Here is an 18521-nt window from a genome sequence, read left to right as displayed (position 1 = left end):
TGTTTGAGTTTTGGAAGTGTCTGGGTGCTTAGCAATTTGTCCATTTCTTCCAGGTTGTCCAGTTTGTTGGCATATAATTTTTCATAGTATTCCCTGATAATTGTTTGTATTTCTGACGGATTGGTTGTAATTCCATTTTCATTCATGATTTTATCTATTTGGCTCATCTCCCTTTTCTTTTTGAGAAGGTTAAAAAAAACCTGGCTAGAGGTTTATCAATTATGTTTATTTTTTTCAAAAAAACCAACTCTTGGTTTCATTGATCTGCTCTACAGTCTTTTTAGAATCTATATTGTTTATTTCTGCTTTGATCTTTATTATTTCTCTTCTTCTGCTGGGTTTGGGGTGTCTTTGCTGTTCTGCTTCTGTTTCCTTTAGGTGTGCTGTCAGATTTTGTATTCGGGATTTTTCTTGTCTCTTGAGATAGGCCTGGATTGCAATGTATTTTCCTCTCAGGACTGCCTTCACTGCATCCCAAAGCGTTTGGATTGTTGTATGTTCATTTTCCTTTTTTTTCCATATCTTTTTTAATTTCTTCTCTAATTGCCTGGTTGACCCATTCATTCTTTAGTAGGGTGTTCTTTAACCTCCATGCTCTTGGAGGTTTTTCAGACTTTTTCCTGTGGTTGATTTCAAGTTTCATAGCATTGTGGTCTGAAAGTGTGCATGGTATGATCTCAATTCTTGTATACTTATGAAGGGCTGTTTTGTGACCCAGTATGTGATCTATCTTGGAGAAGGTTCCATGTACACTCAAGAAGAAAGTATAGTCTGTTGCTTTGGGATGCAGAGTTCTAAATATATCTGTCAAGTCCATCTCCTTGTTTCTTTATTGACTGTGTGTCTAGATGATCTATCCATTGTTGTAAGTGGAGTATTAAAGTCCCCTGCAATTACCACATTCTTATCAATAAGGTTGCTTATGTTTGTGATTAATTGTTTTATATATTTGGGAGCTCTTGTATTCGGTACATAGACATTTACAATTGTTAGCTCTTCCTGATGGATAGACCTTGTAATTATTATATAATGCCCTTCTTCATCTCTTGTTACAATCTTTAATTTAAAGTCTAGTTTGTCTGATATAAGTGGCTACTCCAGCTTTCTTTTGAGTTCCAGTAGCATGATAGATAGTTCTCCATCCCCTCACTTTCAATCTGAAGGTGTCCTCAGGTCTGAAATGAATCTCTTGTAGACAGCAAATAGATGGCTCTTGTTTTTTATCCATTCTGATACCCTGTGTCTTTTGGCTGGAGCATTTAGTCCATTTACATTCAGTGTTATTATAGAAAGATATGGGTTTAGAGTCATTGTGATGTCTGTAGGTTTCATGCTTGTAGTGATGTCTCTGGTACTTTGTGGTCCTTGCAACATTTCACTCACAGAATCTCCCTTGGGATCTCTTGTAGAGCTGGTTTAGTGGTAATGAATTCCTTCAGGTTGTTTTTGTTTGGGAAGACCTTTATCTCTCCTTCTATTCTGAATGACAGACTTTTTGGTTAAAGGATTCTTGGCTACATATTTTTCTGTTCATCGCATTGAAGATATCCTGGCCTGCCAAGTTTCAGCAGATAGGTCTGCTACTACCCTTATGTTTCTACCTTTGTATGTTAAGGCCAGTTTATCCCTAGCTGCTTTCAGAATCCTCTTTTTATCCTTGTATTTTGCCAGTTTCACTGTGATATGTCATGCAGAAGATCAATTCAAGTTATGTCTGAAGGGAGTTCTCTGTGCCTTTTGGATTTCAATGCCTGTTTCCTTCCCCAGATCAAGAAAGTTCTCAGCTATTATTTAAGTATACCTTCAGCCCCTTTCTCTCTCTCTTCTTCTTCTTCTGGATTTCCTATGATACAGATATTGTTCCATTTGATTGCATCACTTAGTTCTCTAATTCCTCCTTCGTACTCCTGAATTTTATCTCTTTTTCTCAGCTTCCTCTTTTTCCATAATTTTATCTTCTAATTCACCTATTCTCTCCTCTGCCTCTTGAATCCATGCTGTGGCCACCTCCATTTTATTTTCCACCTCATTTATAGCATTTTTAATTCATCATGACTGTTTCTTAGTCCCTTGATCTCTGTAGCAATAGATTCTCTGCTGCCTTCTATGCTTTTTTCAAGCCCAGCGATTAATTTTATGACTATTATTCTAAATTTTTATTCCGTTATATTGCTTAAATAGGTTTTGATCAATTTGTCAGCTGTCTCTACTTTCTGAAATTTCTTTTGAGTAGAATTCTTCTGTTTCATCATTTTGGCTAGTTTTCTGTCCCTTATGCGTTTTAAAAGCTTGTTGTGTGCTCTGCACCTGTGAGCACTGCTATATTCAAGGAGGGTCATACACTGTCCAGGGCTTAGCCTTTCAGGAGGTGTTTTTTCAGGGGTTGTTACTTGCTCTCTATTGTTGTGACTTTGGTTACTTCATTATCCTACTTGTAGTAATGTTTTGGAACCTCCACCAGGTGTGCTTTGATTTGTTCCTTGGAGTAGCCCTGTAAAGGAAAAGAGATAGACAAACAGGAGACAAAAGTGAGCAAACACACAAACAAATAACACGAACAAACAAATAAACAAAAACAAAAACCTAAAGACTAAAAACAAAAAACACCAAAACACCAACTACAAATAAAGAAGAGGGTGGAGGCAGTGTTGATGGAAGAGCACATACAAAGAGTGAAATGACAGGAGCGGGGTTGGGGGGGGACAAAAAATAAACATTGATTAGGCAGAGAGACTAAAAGGCTTAATCCAGAGAGAGAGGAAACGAAAGAAGGAGGCGGGGAAAACGAAATGAAGATAAAGTTACCCAGACAGAGAAACTATATGGCTCGATTATTCCAGAGAGAGAGAAAGGAGTGTAAAGCAGGAGGTGTAGAACATGTATCAAGAAAATGGATTAAATATGTCTGTTTAGACAGACCAATAACCAGAGTAAACAGCCTACAGGAGGGAAGAGATAAGGAGAAGAAATGGAGGGGTGGGGGTGGGGGGAGAATATATCTGTATATCCAGAATTGACCTAGAGTTAATCCAGGTAATGCTGCATCGCTTGTAGGTAGTAGCTGTCTGCAGAGTCTGTGCCGCTCCAGTGGATATGCAATCACCCAGTGCAAAGGGTCGTGGTTTGGCATATTCTGGACCCACCTCCACTATGGGCCCTGGGAGTGATCCCTGAGGCCCCACCTTGGTGGTGGTGGTGGTGGTGGTGGTGGTGGTGGTGGTGGATGGAAATGGTGGTTCCCCAGTATCTTCTCCATGGAGACGACCCAGTGGACTCAGTTTGAGTCGTCCTCACTGTGCCGCGGGCACAGACGGGGCGGTCCTTCTCTCTCCACCAATCCCCTGACCCTGCACTTGGCTAGGATTCAAAGTTCTGCTCCTTGCACTCTGGTGCTGGGGAAGCGCCTCTCAGTGCAGTGATACGTGGTCCGGCTGGCTTTGTCTGTGCCACAGCACTTCAGGGAGGACGGCCTTCTCCTACTGCAGACTGAGCCGCCGCCCTTGCCTCAAGCCCCAGGGGTGGCAGACGCAGGTAGCCTTTGTCTTTTCCCACAGCACTCCAGGGAGACAGCTGCCTTTTCCTCCTGCGGACTGCGCCCTCAGCCCAGCCACTGCACCCCGGGGATGGTGGTGGCAGGCAGGTTCTGTACTATTGCGCAGCCGTCCAGGGAGGGAACCACTTTCTCCAGCTGCAGACTTAGCCCCTGACCTACTACCGCACCCATGACTGGCTCCCCTCCTCCCCAGGTGCAGGAAGAGGGAGCCAGCCCCAGTCCGGAGAAAGCCCCACAGTTAGAGATTGGATCCCTCTGTCTCAGTCCCAGGTCTTTCTCCTGTCCAGATATGGTCCTGCACTTCTCTAGCCACTCTTTCTCTTCCCTTTGTCTCTCTGCAGAAGGGGATCCCTCCCCTCCGTGCCCACGTGGGCTTTTTTTTTTATCTCCTCCAGTTCACAGTTAGGCACCTATCTTTTTTCCAGCTTTCCCATTTTCTTCCTAGTAGATTCGGTCTCTTTTCCTCCCAGGCTCTGGTGTTCAAAGTCCTTTGGCTTCTACACTTATTTGTTTGAGAAATGCTGGAAGTATGGATTCCCCCTACTTCTCCACCATGTTGGCCCCTGAACAAGTGTTTGAAAATAGAGGTACAGATATAATTAAGTGGAAGTTAAAAATGATCAATGCATATAACGGGAAAGGGTAAAATTAGTTTTTTAACATGGTAAGATTCATTTACAAGACATACTGTATACATGATTAATTGATACCCAAGTAATAACCAATTTAACCACCTTTATTATGTCACTCATTTATAAAGCAAATTGACATAGTCTAGATAATCTTTTGAAAATGTAAAGAAGTCTAGAGCAACTTAAGGAGAGAGGGACTTGGAAAGATGTTGTTATACGTTATATGTTATAAGGGCATTGCATTTATACATCTCATTTGTCTTTCAGACCTTTATTAGGCAATGCTGACATCCTCAATTATTATTCTAGTTCCCCAGAATAGAATAGGAAAGTAATTAGAAGAAAATTATATTAATACAAGTAGGAAAGAGAGCCTTCTAATAGCTTCTGTCTGTGTTTTTCCTCCTCCGATAGTTTAAGTATTTAAAATTAATCCTTTGCTAAGATGCCTTACTTTTTTTTTATGAAGAATACCTAAATACTTTTTAGGTCATGATAAATTTAAAATAGTTCTCTGTGGGTCAAAATATATTTAAAATGGCTGATAAGAAATAATTATTAACTACCATTAGAATGATTCTCTTAGAAGTCTGCTTTATATCAATAAATACCAAAATTCATTAAAGGGCAACTTCATTTTTAATCCTACTTCTAATTTATATTCATGTATAATAATTGGTGCCAAGAAAAATAAAGTAAGATTGATTGAGCTACAAAACCTTTTAAATGAAGACTTCAAGCTAAAAAGAAAAAAGAGAGAGAGAGAGAGACAAAGAGAGTGTAACTGGCATGCCAACATTACGTCTACATTGCCTGGCAGCTTGGCCTTACAAGTAGTATATGCACTTTGCATATCTATGTTTAGGGACCATCAGGAAAGTCTTTTTCTTTTCTTAAAATAGATAAATATTTGTGGTCATAAGTATCATTATAAAGAAGCACTAGCTTACTTATGTGATGAATGGGTAAAACTGTCAAAAGGCCTGTTTTCAAAATAAGATTCACTGTATAATTCCATTAGAACCATCTCTCTGGGAAACACCTTTACAAGTCACATGACCATGATTGTATCGTCTGTCTTCGATATCTAACAATTGGTATTAGCTGAATTATGCTTTGTGGTCACCACTAAAATTTCTAATTTTGTATTTGAGAAGTGTATTCTAGTGTCTAAAGATGATTTTTTTTATTACATGAAGATGGGATCATCCAGAGTGCTTAACATCATCTTTCTGAAATTTCCACTAATGACCAGTATTTTGGTACACCAGACAGATGTAAACAAAATTCTATATGGGAAGGTACACTTGGCTAATACCAATTGTTAGATCCCTAAGACAGCCAATACAATTTGTTTTTTCAAGTTTTTATTTAAATTCCAGTTAGTTAATATATAGTATAATATTAGTTTCAGGAGTACAGTTTAGTGATTCATCACTTACATATAACACCCAGGGCTCATCACAACAAGGGCCTTCCTTAATACCCATCACCCATTTAGCCCATCTCCCTGTCCACCTCCTGAAAAAGTACTTTGTAATTTATAAAGCACTTTGGAAATTTTAAAGATTCATAATGACAAATTAAATACCATCTTCTAATCTGCCCTCATATCAGATCTATTGTGATTCCTTCCATGCTAATTTTTCCATTCCTATTTCCGGAGACAAGTTTTTCCACTGTCCTGTGCCTACTGCTGATAACATTCTCTTGCTTGGTGATGTAGTGCTTATTCTTTAAGCATTAATTGACTACCAAGTGTGTACTTTTGTAGCCTTGTGCACTATGTGGAGATATAAGAGACTTCTTCAAATACAAACATAATTTCTGTCCTCAAGTGGTTAGGCAGGAGTTCCTTCACTCAGTAAACATTAATGTACCAAGGCATTATGTCTGCCAGGCTCTGAAAACCCGAAGTTAAACAAGGTATTATCTCTGCCCTCTAGGAGCTCAGTATAACTGAGCAGACCAAAGACAATAAGGAAAAACTTACACAAAGCAAAGTTCAAATACATTTCACTTAACATAAGAGTTTTCCCCAAGTAATAAACATGTCATTTAACAATATTCTAGAAATGAGTAGTTGTGTCTGCCTTCCGATGAGCTCCTCTGCAGCTCATTTCTGCACTGTCCCTGTTCCAGGTTCGTGGGGTTCAGGGCTCTAACTGCATGATGATACCACTGGTGTCTCTTGTATGTCCACTACCTTTTTTTCTTTAATCAGCAGCATCATGTATATCTCCATCACCCCCAATTATTTCTCTCCCTACCTCTTTCCATTCACAGCCTAATTATTTCAGATTTTTATTTCATGCTATCCACATTATCACTAACTTCATTTCCCCACCTTCTTCCTTTTCCAGCAGAAGACCAGTTCTCTCAAGAAACTCTCCTCCCTTTTCTCTTGTTTCCTGGGTTCATTCCTTTTCATCCTATTCTTTTTCTAGCCATTTTTATTTGTGAATCATAAGACAGTTTGGGCCATTACTGCTTAACAGTTTTGTTCAAAATCCCTCTTAGGTTTCCAGGTACATCTTTTTTGTTCTCCAATTAGACCTGTATTTTGTTAAGTGCCAGTATTACATTTTTTAAAAATTTCTTACTCCTTTTTTAATGTTGTTTACTAGTACTACTTATATCCCTTTTCTACCTTTTTATTGTAAAATACTCTATATTATCCTTCTTATATGTAAGCTAATAAAGAGTATTGAACCTCTGAGAATCAGAAAATTTGGTTCTCCTACCTAAAAATTGGGTCAACATGTTATTTCATTTCTCTTAGGCTTAGTTTCCTTAGCTGTAAAATAGAGCTTGTAGTTCATCCCCTGTCTTCTTCATAAAACTGTTGAGAGTAAAGTGTAAACATATGCTAGGGCTCTAAAGCAATATACAGATATTAAATATCTTCCTCCTCACTAGTTATGCTATCTTTTGTCAGCAAGGCTAGACACACTGTCACCTGCATTTTTGGTAGCACTGTTTCAGTGGCACAAGGAGCTCAGAACTCCAAATAGAGAGTTTTAAAATTATTTCTTGCTCGGTTGAGAATTACTAGTAAAACTCACATGCATCTCTCTCAAAATGCAGAATTCACCTTTAATTTAGGAGTCCAGAAGTCACCCATTTAATCAATAGGACGAAAATATTTTCCCTTGGAGTTCTTTTAGAAGTTGGGGATTGAGACGAGCATATGGTTTATTTTCTTAGAAGGAAATAATGTAAATAAATTCTGCAGTTCACATTAACATACTTAACACTTATATATTTAGTTTGAAAAAAAAAACATATCAGAGAAGGCCAGATCTGATCATATCACACTTAATGAATTATCCAAAAGGTCTTTTTAACCTAAAGGTTTCTGAGTCAAGAACCTCAGTTCCAGTTAAAGATCCCACACCCTTCACAGGGGAGCTATTCAACACCATAGATCTCTGCCATCTTCTCAGTTTGGCTTGGGCTCTAACTCCCTTTTATCCCCTGGGAGAACCATGACTGACATTTTGTTCTTTTGGGGGGCTGGCAGAGTCAAAACAACACTCCATAAAACTTGTTATTGGCAGGCTCTGAGGAAGTGATTCAAATCCACCTCTAGAGGGCTTCAAATAATATCAATATTATTTTATTCCAATTATGGGCTGAGTCAAAATTTATGTACATGTGCACTTTTTTTAATAGCTTGAAAAGGCTGGAACAATTTCTGAAGGTGGGTAAAAGAAAGGACAGTAACTTACTAATTAAGAGATGACATGGAAAAATACTTGCAAGATAAAATGAGAGAATAGAGGGTCTAAGAGAATTAAATGCGTTAGCCAGAGGAAATGTGTGTGTGTGTGTGTGTGTGTGTGTGTGTGTGTGTGTGTATGTGCATCCTCCCTCATATAACATTCATATATGAAGTTATAGCTTAAGAGAAAAACATTCCAGTTTGAAGAAAGGGTAATTGAGAAAGTAATAAAATCCCTTGAAGATGGGATCAGTATAATACTAATTATACTTTTATAAGCTAAATTCTTAGAGTATAAGTAGGAAATACAGTACATTGTAACTGAAGTAAGAAATGTAAACAGAGTGCCTAATGTAGTTAAAAGTGATCTTCACTTGGATTTTCTTGTACTCCCTTCTCCCTATGTGCTCAAGCTATCAGAGTGCCTTTTTGATCTAAGCCCTTTTTGTGTGTATTATGTTCTTGCCTTGATGAAATCTACTGGAAACACTGCAAACAAACATAGCTATTGTTAAATATAACATACACACAGTTCATGGAGACCCACACTCATAACCTGTTTCGAGCTGGTGTTTGGAACCACTGTCTTGTTTCTTAGACACCAGTAATAAGTGTGTCTTTTAGCCTGTATCATTATCAGGTTATTCACTGATCATGTATAGTACAATTTTCATAAGACTCTGCATTAATAAATTTTTGTTGTTTTCACCGTTTGCAGATTACTTTAGGTTAAAAAAATAATAATAACAAACAAAGGTTTGTCCTATCATTTGAAGATTTTCAAATATGCTTACTGAGCTGAATAAGTTTCAGAGATCTGATATTAGCTGTTTTGTATGTTGAATGTGTCCTTTTAATCTTCCTCTCAATGTTCTTATATATCTTCCTCCCACACCCAAAAAGCATATACTGGTGAGCCACCATGCGATGAATAGATTGCATGGAAAACAGAAACAATAAGAGAGGTGTTGTGTAAATATTTAAATAATAATGCAGTGTCATTTTCAAATTTTTAATATTTTGAAATCAGCATTTTGAGTCAAGAATTAGACTTGAAGTTAGCTAACTTTCAAAATTGTAAATCAAGAAGTGATGCATGGGACAGTATGGAAGAAACAGGGAGCACCTTAACTGCATCAGAGATGTGCTACTCATTTCAGGGTACTTCGGGTACCACGGGAAACATGTTAGTTACACAGGAATGAAGAAGTTTGCAAGTGCATCTTTAAATACCCTTATATAGAGAATTATTTTTTATTCTGGGATTACCAATTTCTTACTTATATATAAATTAATAGACATCTGCTTTCACCAAATAGATTTTGGCTAAGGCTTACAAAATTTGTATAAATTTAGTTTTCTTTTTGAACCAAATCAGCATTAACATTCCTGTTTTCAAGGAACAGTTGATTATGTAGTTAATAATTTTAATAATTAATGAGCTATGAAATAATAATACACTTATTTAAATTTTACTTAAATTTTTTTTCAGGAAATGAAGTTATCTATGTTCATTTGAAAGTAGTTACTTTTCTGTATACTTGGGGAACTAACATATTCAGAGAAAAATTTATCCAAAAAAAAAAAAAAAAAAAGAATCCTCTTTATGCTATTAACTGTGGTTCCCCAGCCCTTGGGGTTCATTGGCAAATCGAGCTCCTATGGACTTCAGAGGATCCTTGTTCTCAGATCTTCCCTGTAGGGTGCACAGCAGGACAAGATATAAGCTGTATTTCCACCAGTTCATCTACCTGTCTCTGCTTTACAGTTTAACTATATTCCAAAACAGCATATATTCTTCTGGGAATAACTCATTCATGAAATTTTAATTTTTATGACATAACTTTGTTTTAGTTAAGTCAAAATCTTCAGAGCAATTTTCTTTTAAAAATCTAGAACTTATTCAAAAACAGAATATAAAATAGAAATGGCTTAGAAAAACTCTAAAATCTGTCTTCCATTTGAAATAACAAATAAAAAATTTTAACCTTGAAGTTGATTTCTACAAGTCAATAAATTAGACCTTGGAAGAGTCCCTCAGTCACAGTTGCAGTGCTGTGTGAACATGCTTTATATGGCAGTGCCATTCTGTATTTCCTGTTGGTATGGAGTAGCAGATGACCTCCCACAGCTAACACTGCACAGTAATAACAAGACTAGCAAATTTAAGTAGAATATGAAGCAATATACAGCTAACTTATTAGTGTTTGATTAGATTGCTCCTATCAGCCATTTTATCTTAAAAGAGCATTTCAAAGTAAATCTACTCAAACTAATGATAGGAAAAGATTCTAAAGCAGTTTACTTTGGGCCTTCTTTTCCTCTACAAGTGCACATTGGATTCACAAGTCCTCAGGTAGTTCTCTTGTTCCTAACTATACTTGTCAACCATCTTCCTTTTTCCCTACAGTTCATATAAACAAAAATAGTTGAAATAGTGTTACTACGTAAGCCACATGTAGAATTAAGGGGAAATATCCTCAAACAGTGAGCTTTTGAAGTTTGTTTAGTAAAATCACCAAGGCAAGTTACTGTTCCATCGTTCCTGATCAGTGGGTAGGCTCTCTTCATCATGCCCCTGCTGAGAATGTTTTTTAAACTCTATGGTTCTAGGAACTCTATAAACTGAGGGTGGGAAATTGAATAAACATTGATTCTGAGACGAAGAAGAAAGTTGTGGTGGGTTATTTTGGGGTTTTGTTTGTTTGTTTTTTAATTTCCATTTGGGAAAGCATTAGTACTTGTCAAGGTGTAAAGAATGAACTAGGATGCACAGTAGAAGTCTAAGATTAGAATTATAAGTCTGCTTTGTCCTTAGAGATGCTGCTGTAGATTTCATTTTTGAAACACTACAATGCAAGAGGGAAATTAAAATCTTTAACAATGCCTTGTTTTCTAAATCTTGTTTACAGAATTCACCCAATAATATGAGCCTGAGTAATCAACCGGGCACTCCAAGGGATGATGGCGAAATGGGGGGAAATTTCTTAAATCCTTTTCAGAGTGAGAGTGTAAGTATTCCTTTGCCTACATTATTATGTCCAAAATTGATTTCTGAAGCTTTCCTTTTAGAATTATTCATAAAGCCATTATTATGATTATTTATCTAGAGCTCAGCAGGTTCATATTTCAAAAGTTAGAAAATTAAGTGAAATTTCTTTGGAATAATTAAAAAAATAAACTTGTTCCTTTTTTGCTCCTATTCTGTACACATAGTTACAAAAACAAAAACTATAAAATTTTCTTGTAGAGAACATCCACTATAAAGGAACAATGCTGGAAACAAGTTGCATATTGGATAGTTTTTACAAGTTTTCACGTTACTAAAATGGCTTGAGTAACTGCAAAACCAGGTCTGTTCTCAGATCTAGACTCTGAATGTCCTCTGTAAGATATCTACTTCATGCACTAGACATCACTCAAGAGAAGGCCAGTATTGGTGGTCATTTAGCCTGTTATTTCCTTGTAACCTGAGCTGGACACCAGAGTCATTTTTTTAATATGATTACTGCGTTAAGCAAAGGCAGTATTCCATATCTCCATAGAAGCAGACAGGAGCAAAAAGAGAAGTAATAAAATTCATTCACTCATTTAACAATTACTGAGCACTTAAAAACAGGCCAAAGCAATATGCTACACACTGGAGAGACCAAAAAGACAATATGGTATCTTTTCTCAAGGAGTTATTACATAAAACAGTGATTTTTTTAACCTAATATTTCACACTAAAAACACCTACAGAATTTTTAAAAAATACATTTTCCCAGAACTCTCCCTAGACCTAGTGAATCAGAATTTCTAGGAGTGGTACTGGGCATTCTTGAAAATGAAAAAGCTTTGTCAGTGATGCTGATGTACATTCTCTGCTAATAACTTCTGAATTGGAATATAGCGTAAAGGATTTCAAAATCCAAACTAATTTCATCTTTATAGCATCAGTGCCCACACATACGGATTTCCATCATTAAAATCAGAGGAGAAAACTTCCCTCATTTTGCCCTAACACAACCTTCACTAGAGGTGATACTATTAGAATTTGAAACTGTGGCTAGTAACAAATATGCTTTTGCATGGAGTAGCTGCTTTGAGCCTAAGATTGGGTGTTCTGTGGGTTCTTTTACTTCTTCCTATCAACCTAACACCTCTGCGTGAGGTAAGACTCCCTGTTTTTAGACTTTAGTTCTGTTAAAACTAGAAATAAAATTATACTAATCTTTATCTGTATAAACCTTATACTGATCTTTATCTGTACATGATTAGTGAGGACAAAGAATGTACACATAAAAATTCATGTAAAAAATCAGAAGACTAGCTTGTCATAATGCTTAGGATTATAGGAACCGTTTTTTAGATACTGGTTTTCACTAGTTTGCTTCAAGACTATGGACAAAAATTAAATGGACTACCATTTTAATTAGTTAATGTTGGCTTTATCTAATTAGAAACATTTATTTCCTTTCTTGCTAATTCTTTCAGCAATAAAATGGTATCATTCAGTGAGGTATGTGATACTTAGTTTAGTCCAACATTTCTTGAGCCTCTAATATGTAATGTGCTTGGTTAAGGACAAAGTATTCTGAGATAAATATAACACGTCACTAACCTCAAAGAATGCCATTTGATGGGAAGAACATGGTTAAAACTAATTAAACCCTAAGTCAGATTAATAGGTGTTATAATAGATATAAGCCAGTTTGTTTTTTAAGTATAAAGGAAATTATTAATTTGGGATTGGAGAAGAAAACTTTTTTAAAAGGTCCCACATGACTGTTGTTTCGGGGACAGGGACAACAGACCTCTCCCCTCTCCTTTCCTAGATTAGTCCTTGGTGACTGCTGCCTTGTTATACATTCAGCAGAGAGGTGCCACTTTAGAGCTGGCATCAGAGAGCTCTCCATGGGGATCAAAGAATCAGATATCACAGGACCTGAAAAACTTCTTTGCATGGAATAAATAAGAGCCTCACCCTTTAACCTTAACTGGACTATGCACATGCAAAACAGTCAATCTTTTTCTAAGTATGTGCATAGGAGAGAGAGCATCTGGAGCTGGGCTCCTCCCATCCCTGACTCCTGGCCCAGCCTGACTATTCCAGAAGCCAAGAAGAAGGTAAAATGCCAGACTGCTGTATAGAGTTAGCAGAAAACAAAAGCTCCCTCCCATCCCTTCCTTCCCTCTGTCCTGTCCCCACTTGAAAAGCCCCCAAAGGAAAAACAATTGGATGATGATTGAGGAACTGTACCACCACCTAGAGACAGTACAGCCTTGTAAGCATGTCCACACTAGCTGCTCCACTCTTTTGTCTGCCCGTTGAGGACTCTGCTGTATTATGAATGATGCAATTGTTATGGCTTTCTGCATCACATCACCACACATTTTTGTTTAGACCTTTTTAAAAGTTCAAGAAATGAGGAGCAGAGAGAAAGGAAGACAAAAGACAAATCTGAGGCATTAAAGTAAATTAAAGTAAAAATAGGCTAGGTATCCAATAAGTTAACTTTCCCGTAATCAAGGAAAAATAGAACCATATAAAGAATTCAAAAAGAAATCATTTTTGAATGAATGAACATGTATGTTCTAGTGTTTTTATAATGTATATAACTCTGAAAAGCACATACTTTGGAGTAATCTGCCTTTTGAGGATTTGTCAGTCCTATCTTGAAGTCAAACCACATAAGGAGGCCTGGAAAGAGTGAACATCTACTGAGTGCTTTTTATGTAGCAGCCACTATCCTAGTCACTTCACACATGCTACTTCATTTAATTAATATTTATAGAAACAAAATACCCAACCCAGAGTCAGAAACCTTGCAGTGCCAACATGCAACTCATAGAAAAATCTGAATCAAATGTTTCACTACTCAGCCTTTTTTTGGAATCCTAAACAAGACCATTATTTCAAGAAACAAACACGCCCCCTAGTGTTCAAATTCTGTAAAATGTTTGTTTTTGAAAATCTAGAATGCAAAAAGGCTTATTTCAGAAAGTAGTTTTTCATGCTTCTCCTGTAAAGAAAGCAGTTAGTCTTATTTATTGAATTAATTTAGCAGAGTATTTTACTCCATGGCAATGAACGGTAATCAATTGAGTAAAAGTGATATTAAAAATCATGGTCTCTACTAGGAATTATAAACAAGATGATAGGTCGTCTCCTATTACCCTTACTCCCCTTAGTCATTTTCTGTTATAAAGGTATCATATACATCCAAATTTTCTTTTATACAGTCACATAAACACTGAATTTATTTCACTTTAGTTCAGTTCAGAGTCGCTGTACTATTCTTTATCTCTCATTAAGAAAATAAAATATATCTAGATGCTTAAAAATAGAAATGATGTAAGATCTGAAGTGTTCTCGAAGTGTTTAAACAGGAATTTATGCACACTGTGCAAAGACTGAATGGGTGTTTGGTGGGTTCCATGCTTTGTGAACTGTGTATAGTAAGGGGAAAATCACAAATTCGCTAGTTTATACCAAGACATGCCATTTCAAAATATATTTTACATAAAAAAGTAAAATCAATTAGTATACATTTGAAATTATATCTTTAGGGTTTTGTTTGTTTGTTTGTTTTTGTTAAACCAAACAGTTAATGACTTTGTAAGAGCCATTATATCATCTGATTAAGGAGAACCAGACTCACAGAATAGTTTGGAAGCAGGGCAACCTCATATCACAGCATTTTGGCACAAACATTACAATACATCATCCCATATTGATGCAGCAGTACAATAGAAACATTGTAGTGTCGTCTCCGGACAGTACACCATGAATATTTTATGTCTCTAGATACGAGACGCCATTTAACACCTACTCTTCCTTTACTTTAGGAAAACCGTAAGCCACTTCTCTTACATGTTGAAGAATAGTAATCAATACCCGAATTCCTTTATGCTTGCACATTCTGTGAGTCTTCCTAGAAATTTGTAATTTCCCTTATTTTACTTGGATGAAGCAGTTTCAATAAAAGCAGTAGCAGATGAGCAGTTTACAACCTCAGCAGTGCAAACAGCACATTGCCCATATGGACGCTCACACATCTATACATATCTACCAAACCAAATACACTTAGAGCATCAATTTACAGTTACTGGTACTATTCAAAAATTATATTAAATGCTTGGGACTTCTTCTGAGTTGTATTGCGTGAAGCAGATGCTTCTATCTTTTCTGACTGAATCTAGCCCTTATTTTTTTTTAATCCTGATTATTCAGAATGTGTATGAAAAGAGATAGTTTCTAGAGTTAATTATGACTTATCTAGAAATTTTTTTTTCAGAAACTTCTTTTGAAGTGCTTTCTGAAATGCTTCAGTATCTTTTACTGTTTTTAGATGATTGCCACCGTATACCCATAAAATCCTTTTTCTTAAAACAGTGATTGATGATCTTGCTATGGTTTTTAAATTTAAATTAATTAAAATAAAATTTTGATTTTAAAATTTTCAGCTCCTAAATTGCACTAGCTACAGTTTAAGAGTTCAGTAGCCATATGTGGCTAATGACTCTTACATTGAACAACAAACACAGAATAGAATGTATCCATCATCACAGAAAGTTCTATTGAACAGCACTGATGGGATCACCACTTTTATTGTAATAGTAGCCATAGAAAGCATAGATTACACTTTCCCATGCCCACTTTGCCATATTCTCTAATTTCTTCTATTTAGTAAAAGCTTGGTATCCATGTATTTTCTTTTTTAATTCTTCCCCCTAAAGGTCATATATGCAAATGTAATTCTGTCTGTGAAAGGCTGTGGATAGTTCACTGAAGCTTGCTGTCATTATTTATAATGGGAGATTTGCACGGTATCTTCTGTTGAAATGAAGGCATATCCCCCTCTGGCACAGGGGCAAGGTGGGCTCCATTTCATCAGGTTTTGTCTGGTTGCTTTGGGATTTAGGTATTGCTTTGTTCTGCTGTGCTTTTTTGCTGCCACTATCAAGGGTGAAGACGAAGAGGTTTTTCTGTCAAACTGCATCCCCTTCTCTTTGGAAGTCTCCCCCTTTTTATCACCGTACTCACAATCCAACATTAGAGTCAGTGACATATATAATTTAGCTTTCCTAAAAGGAAATTTGAGGCTATTAAGTGATTATCAAGTAGATTTTCCATGATTTGACCTGCATTTAAAGGATTAACAATCATCCCCCTATGATCCAGTGACCCGTTTTCAAGCCCACTCATCCACCTTTTCTCAGGATCAATGACGGTTTTGGCTTGAGCCTAGATTTACCCCTAATGACTTTCTGTCCAGACTTCTACCAGCTGAGCGATTCCCCAGGGCATCCTGCTTTCCCTGTAAAATCCATCCTTCTCTCAATACACACCTTACACCTCATTTCTGGTTCCTGCAGTACCTCAGCTCATCTAGAATTTACTTCATTCGGTTTGGCCTGCTCTCTTTTTTAAAAGTTCACACTCCCCTTTCCAAGATCATTACTTTTCCTTTGGAATGCCCTACTGCCTGGAACCAATGTCCTTGACTTCACCTGCCTCTTTCCATGAGGCACAATCCTTATTAACATGTTTAAAGGAATTCTCCTTTGGCCTGGTCCTCAGCAAATATTTTTTTAACAAAACATGTAAAATATCTAAGGGTTTACATTTACATTTTCATCTAGAAACCCTGTTCATCTGGAGATCATTGCCATTTGGGAGTGGATGCCCTCCCCACATCTCAGACAGTCTGGCACTATGCTGTCCAAGATGGAACCCACCAGCTACATGGGAATATTTAAGTTTAAATAAATTAAGTAATATTAAAATTACAGTTCCTCAGCCAAACTAGCCCATTTCATGTGCTCAGTGGCCACCTGTGGCTAGTGTCTTCTGTGTTGAACGGCACAGAAGAAAGTGTTGAAGAAAGCTCTGTCAGACAGTATTGCTCTGGAGCTTTTCTGTCACACACAGTCCATTCCTCAAGAATACAAGTGTAGATAGGCATAATTATCACAATAATTGCCATCTGTTCCTCTCTCAATAATTTCTGAAAGCCTCACCTTTTACCAATTGTCAGCCTCATCAAACTGAAAAGTTATGTGTAACAACAGTACCCCCTGCTCCCACCCTAAAAATATTGTGGACTGAAATTGGAACCACAGATTAGAGGAAGACACTTACATCCTTAAATGTAAATCAGACTCTTAAGTATTCTAAACACTTTATGAGAACGTCCTAGGGCCAGCTGGGAGTTGTTTTTTGTTTTGCTTTATTCTGTTTCCCTTACACTATTAATTAAACATTTACTGAACACTTTCTGTATATTCAGTAAATACATGGTTTTAAAGATTTTAGATTTAATACTCCCCAAGTTCCTTTAAGATAAATGCTATTATTAAACCCATTTCACCCATGAAGAAACTGAAGCACAAAGAGGTCAGGTAATATAGTTACTAAGTTTACATAGTTAGTAGGTAGTTAGGCTGTCCCTCATACTTATTTCATTATGGATTGGATTTACCCAGATTGTTACAAATGCCCACAAAACATGAATCTGGCTAGAAGGAGATGACTGAGGGCCTGGGTAATTATCAGCCATCTGAGTGCAGAGAGAGAGGGAGACTGGTCGCTTTCCAGAGGAAATATTATAAATTTCAGGACCTAGTCAATTCTATATAAATTTACTCTTTTATAGCTTCTTATTTTTATGTTAAAGGCTTGAGCATAAAAGATTTCAAGACGTTAAAATCCATGGTTACTACTGTTTACCAAGAAGAACATTAGTGGTCTGTAAAAGAATTGTTGTTAAAATATGGATTCTTTTTTCTTTCTAGTACTCCCCTAGCATGACAATGAGTGTGTGATCCATTACCAAGTCTCCTCATGAAAACCACAGTGAGTCAGCCCTTCACAGAACTACTACGGAAGAAAATTATTCATCACAGTGTACAGTTAAACAAAGGAATCTCAGTCACACCAAACCAACCTTTTTATTTCCTGCTCTCTCCCCTATTTTTTGAAGAAAGCGGGTCCAAACGTGATTCAAACAACTGTACAGAGCGGCATATTAGAATTGCCCTAAACTGAACTGCAAATAATTATCTGTGTATGTATATGTGTGGGTCAGAGAATGTATTGTATATGTGTATGTTATACGGACATATGCACATACATACATTGACCCACAGGACATTGTAAAATATTATTACATGACATCTTAAGTAGAAGTAAGTAGGGACTTTTATTCCATCCTTTTTTTCACGTTTACATTTTAATTATTAAAAGTTGCTCCTGCCCCTCCCTGAACTATTTTGTGCTGTGTATATCACTGCTTTATATAAGTTATTTTTTAAGGTGAACTCAGATGTTATGGTTTTGTAAATGTCTGCAATCATGGATAGGAATAAAATTGCTTATTTGAGAGCTTTCATTAAATTGCGTCTGATGCAAGTTACCCTGTGAATCACAAAGTGTACTGTCTCAAAAAAAAAAAAAAAAAAAGAAGAAGAAGAAGGTGTGTCCTCATCCTCTGTCAGATCAAACAATTTCTCAGTTACCTTTAGTGAAAAGTATTTTGTAGTTTTTATTTAGGAAAACTACTTAAACTGGGGCCCAACACCATATATTTCTGCAAGAATTGCTTTAGATGGAATTCTTGATTTGTCT

At 36.6% G+C, this 18521-nt stretch overlaps 1 protein-coding gene across 5 annotated transcripts in view; it reads left to right on the top strand.

The window, feature by feature from the left end:
* Positions 1-18310, top strand: part of SSBP2 (single stranded DNA binding protein 2) — a 316776-nt gene extending 298466 nt beyond the window's left edge. For all 5 annotated transcript variants that reach the window (XM_030323957.1, XM_030323938.1, XM_030323963.1 and 2 more), the window contains 2 exons: positions 10822-10920; positions 17690-18310. In XM_030323957.1, coding sequence (XP_030179817.1) covers positions 10822-10920; positions 17690-17719 — 129 coding nt within the window. In that variant the 3' untranslated portion in view covers positions 17720-18310. The remainder of the gene's footprint in view (positions 1-10821; positions 10921-17689) is intronic.
* The last annotated feature ends 211 nt before the right edge of the window (positions 18311-18521 follow it).

The sequence above is a fragment of the Lynx canadensis genome, chromosome A1, assembly GCF_007474595.2.
Source record: "Lynx canadensis isolate LIC74 chromosome A1, mLynCan4.pri.v2, whole genome shotgun sequence".
Lineage (NCBI taxonomy): Eukaryota > Metazoa > Chordata > Mammalia > Carnivora > Felidae > Lynx > Lynx canadensis.
This window is presented reverse-complemented; position numbering and strand designations above follow the sequence as displayed.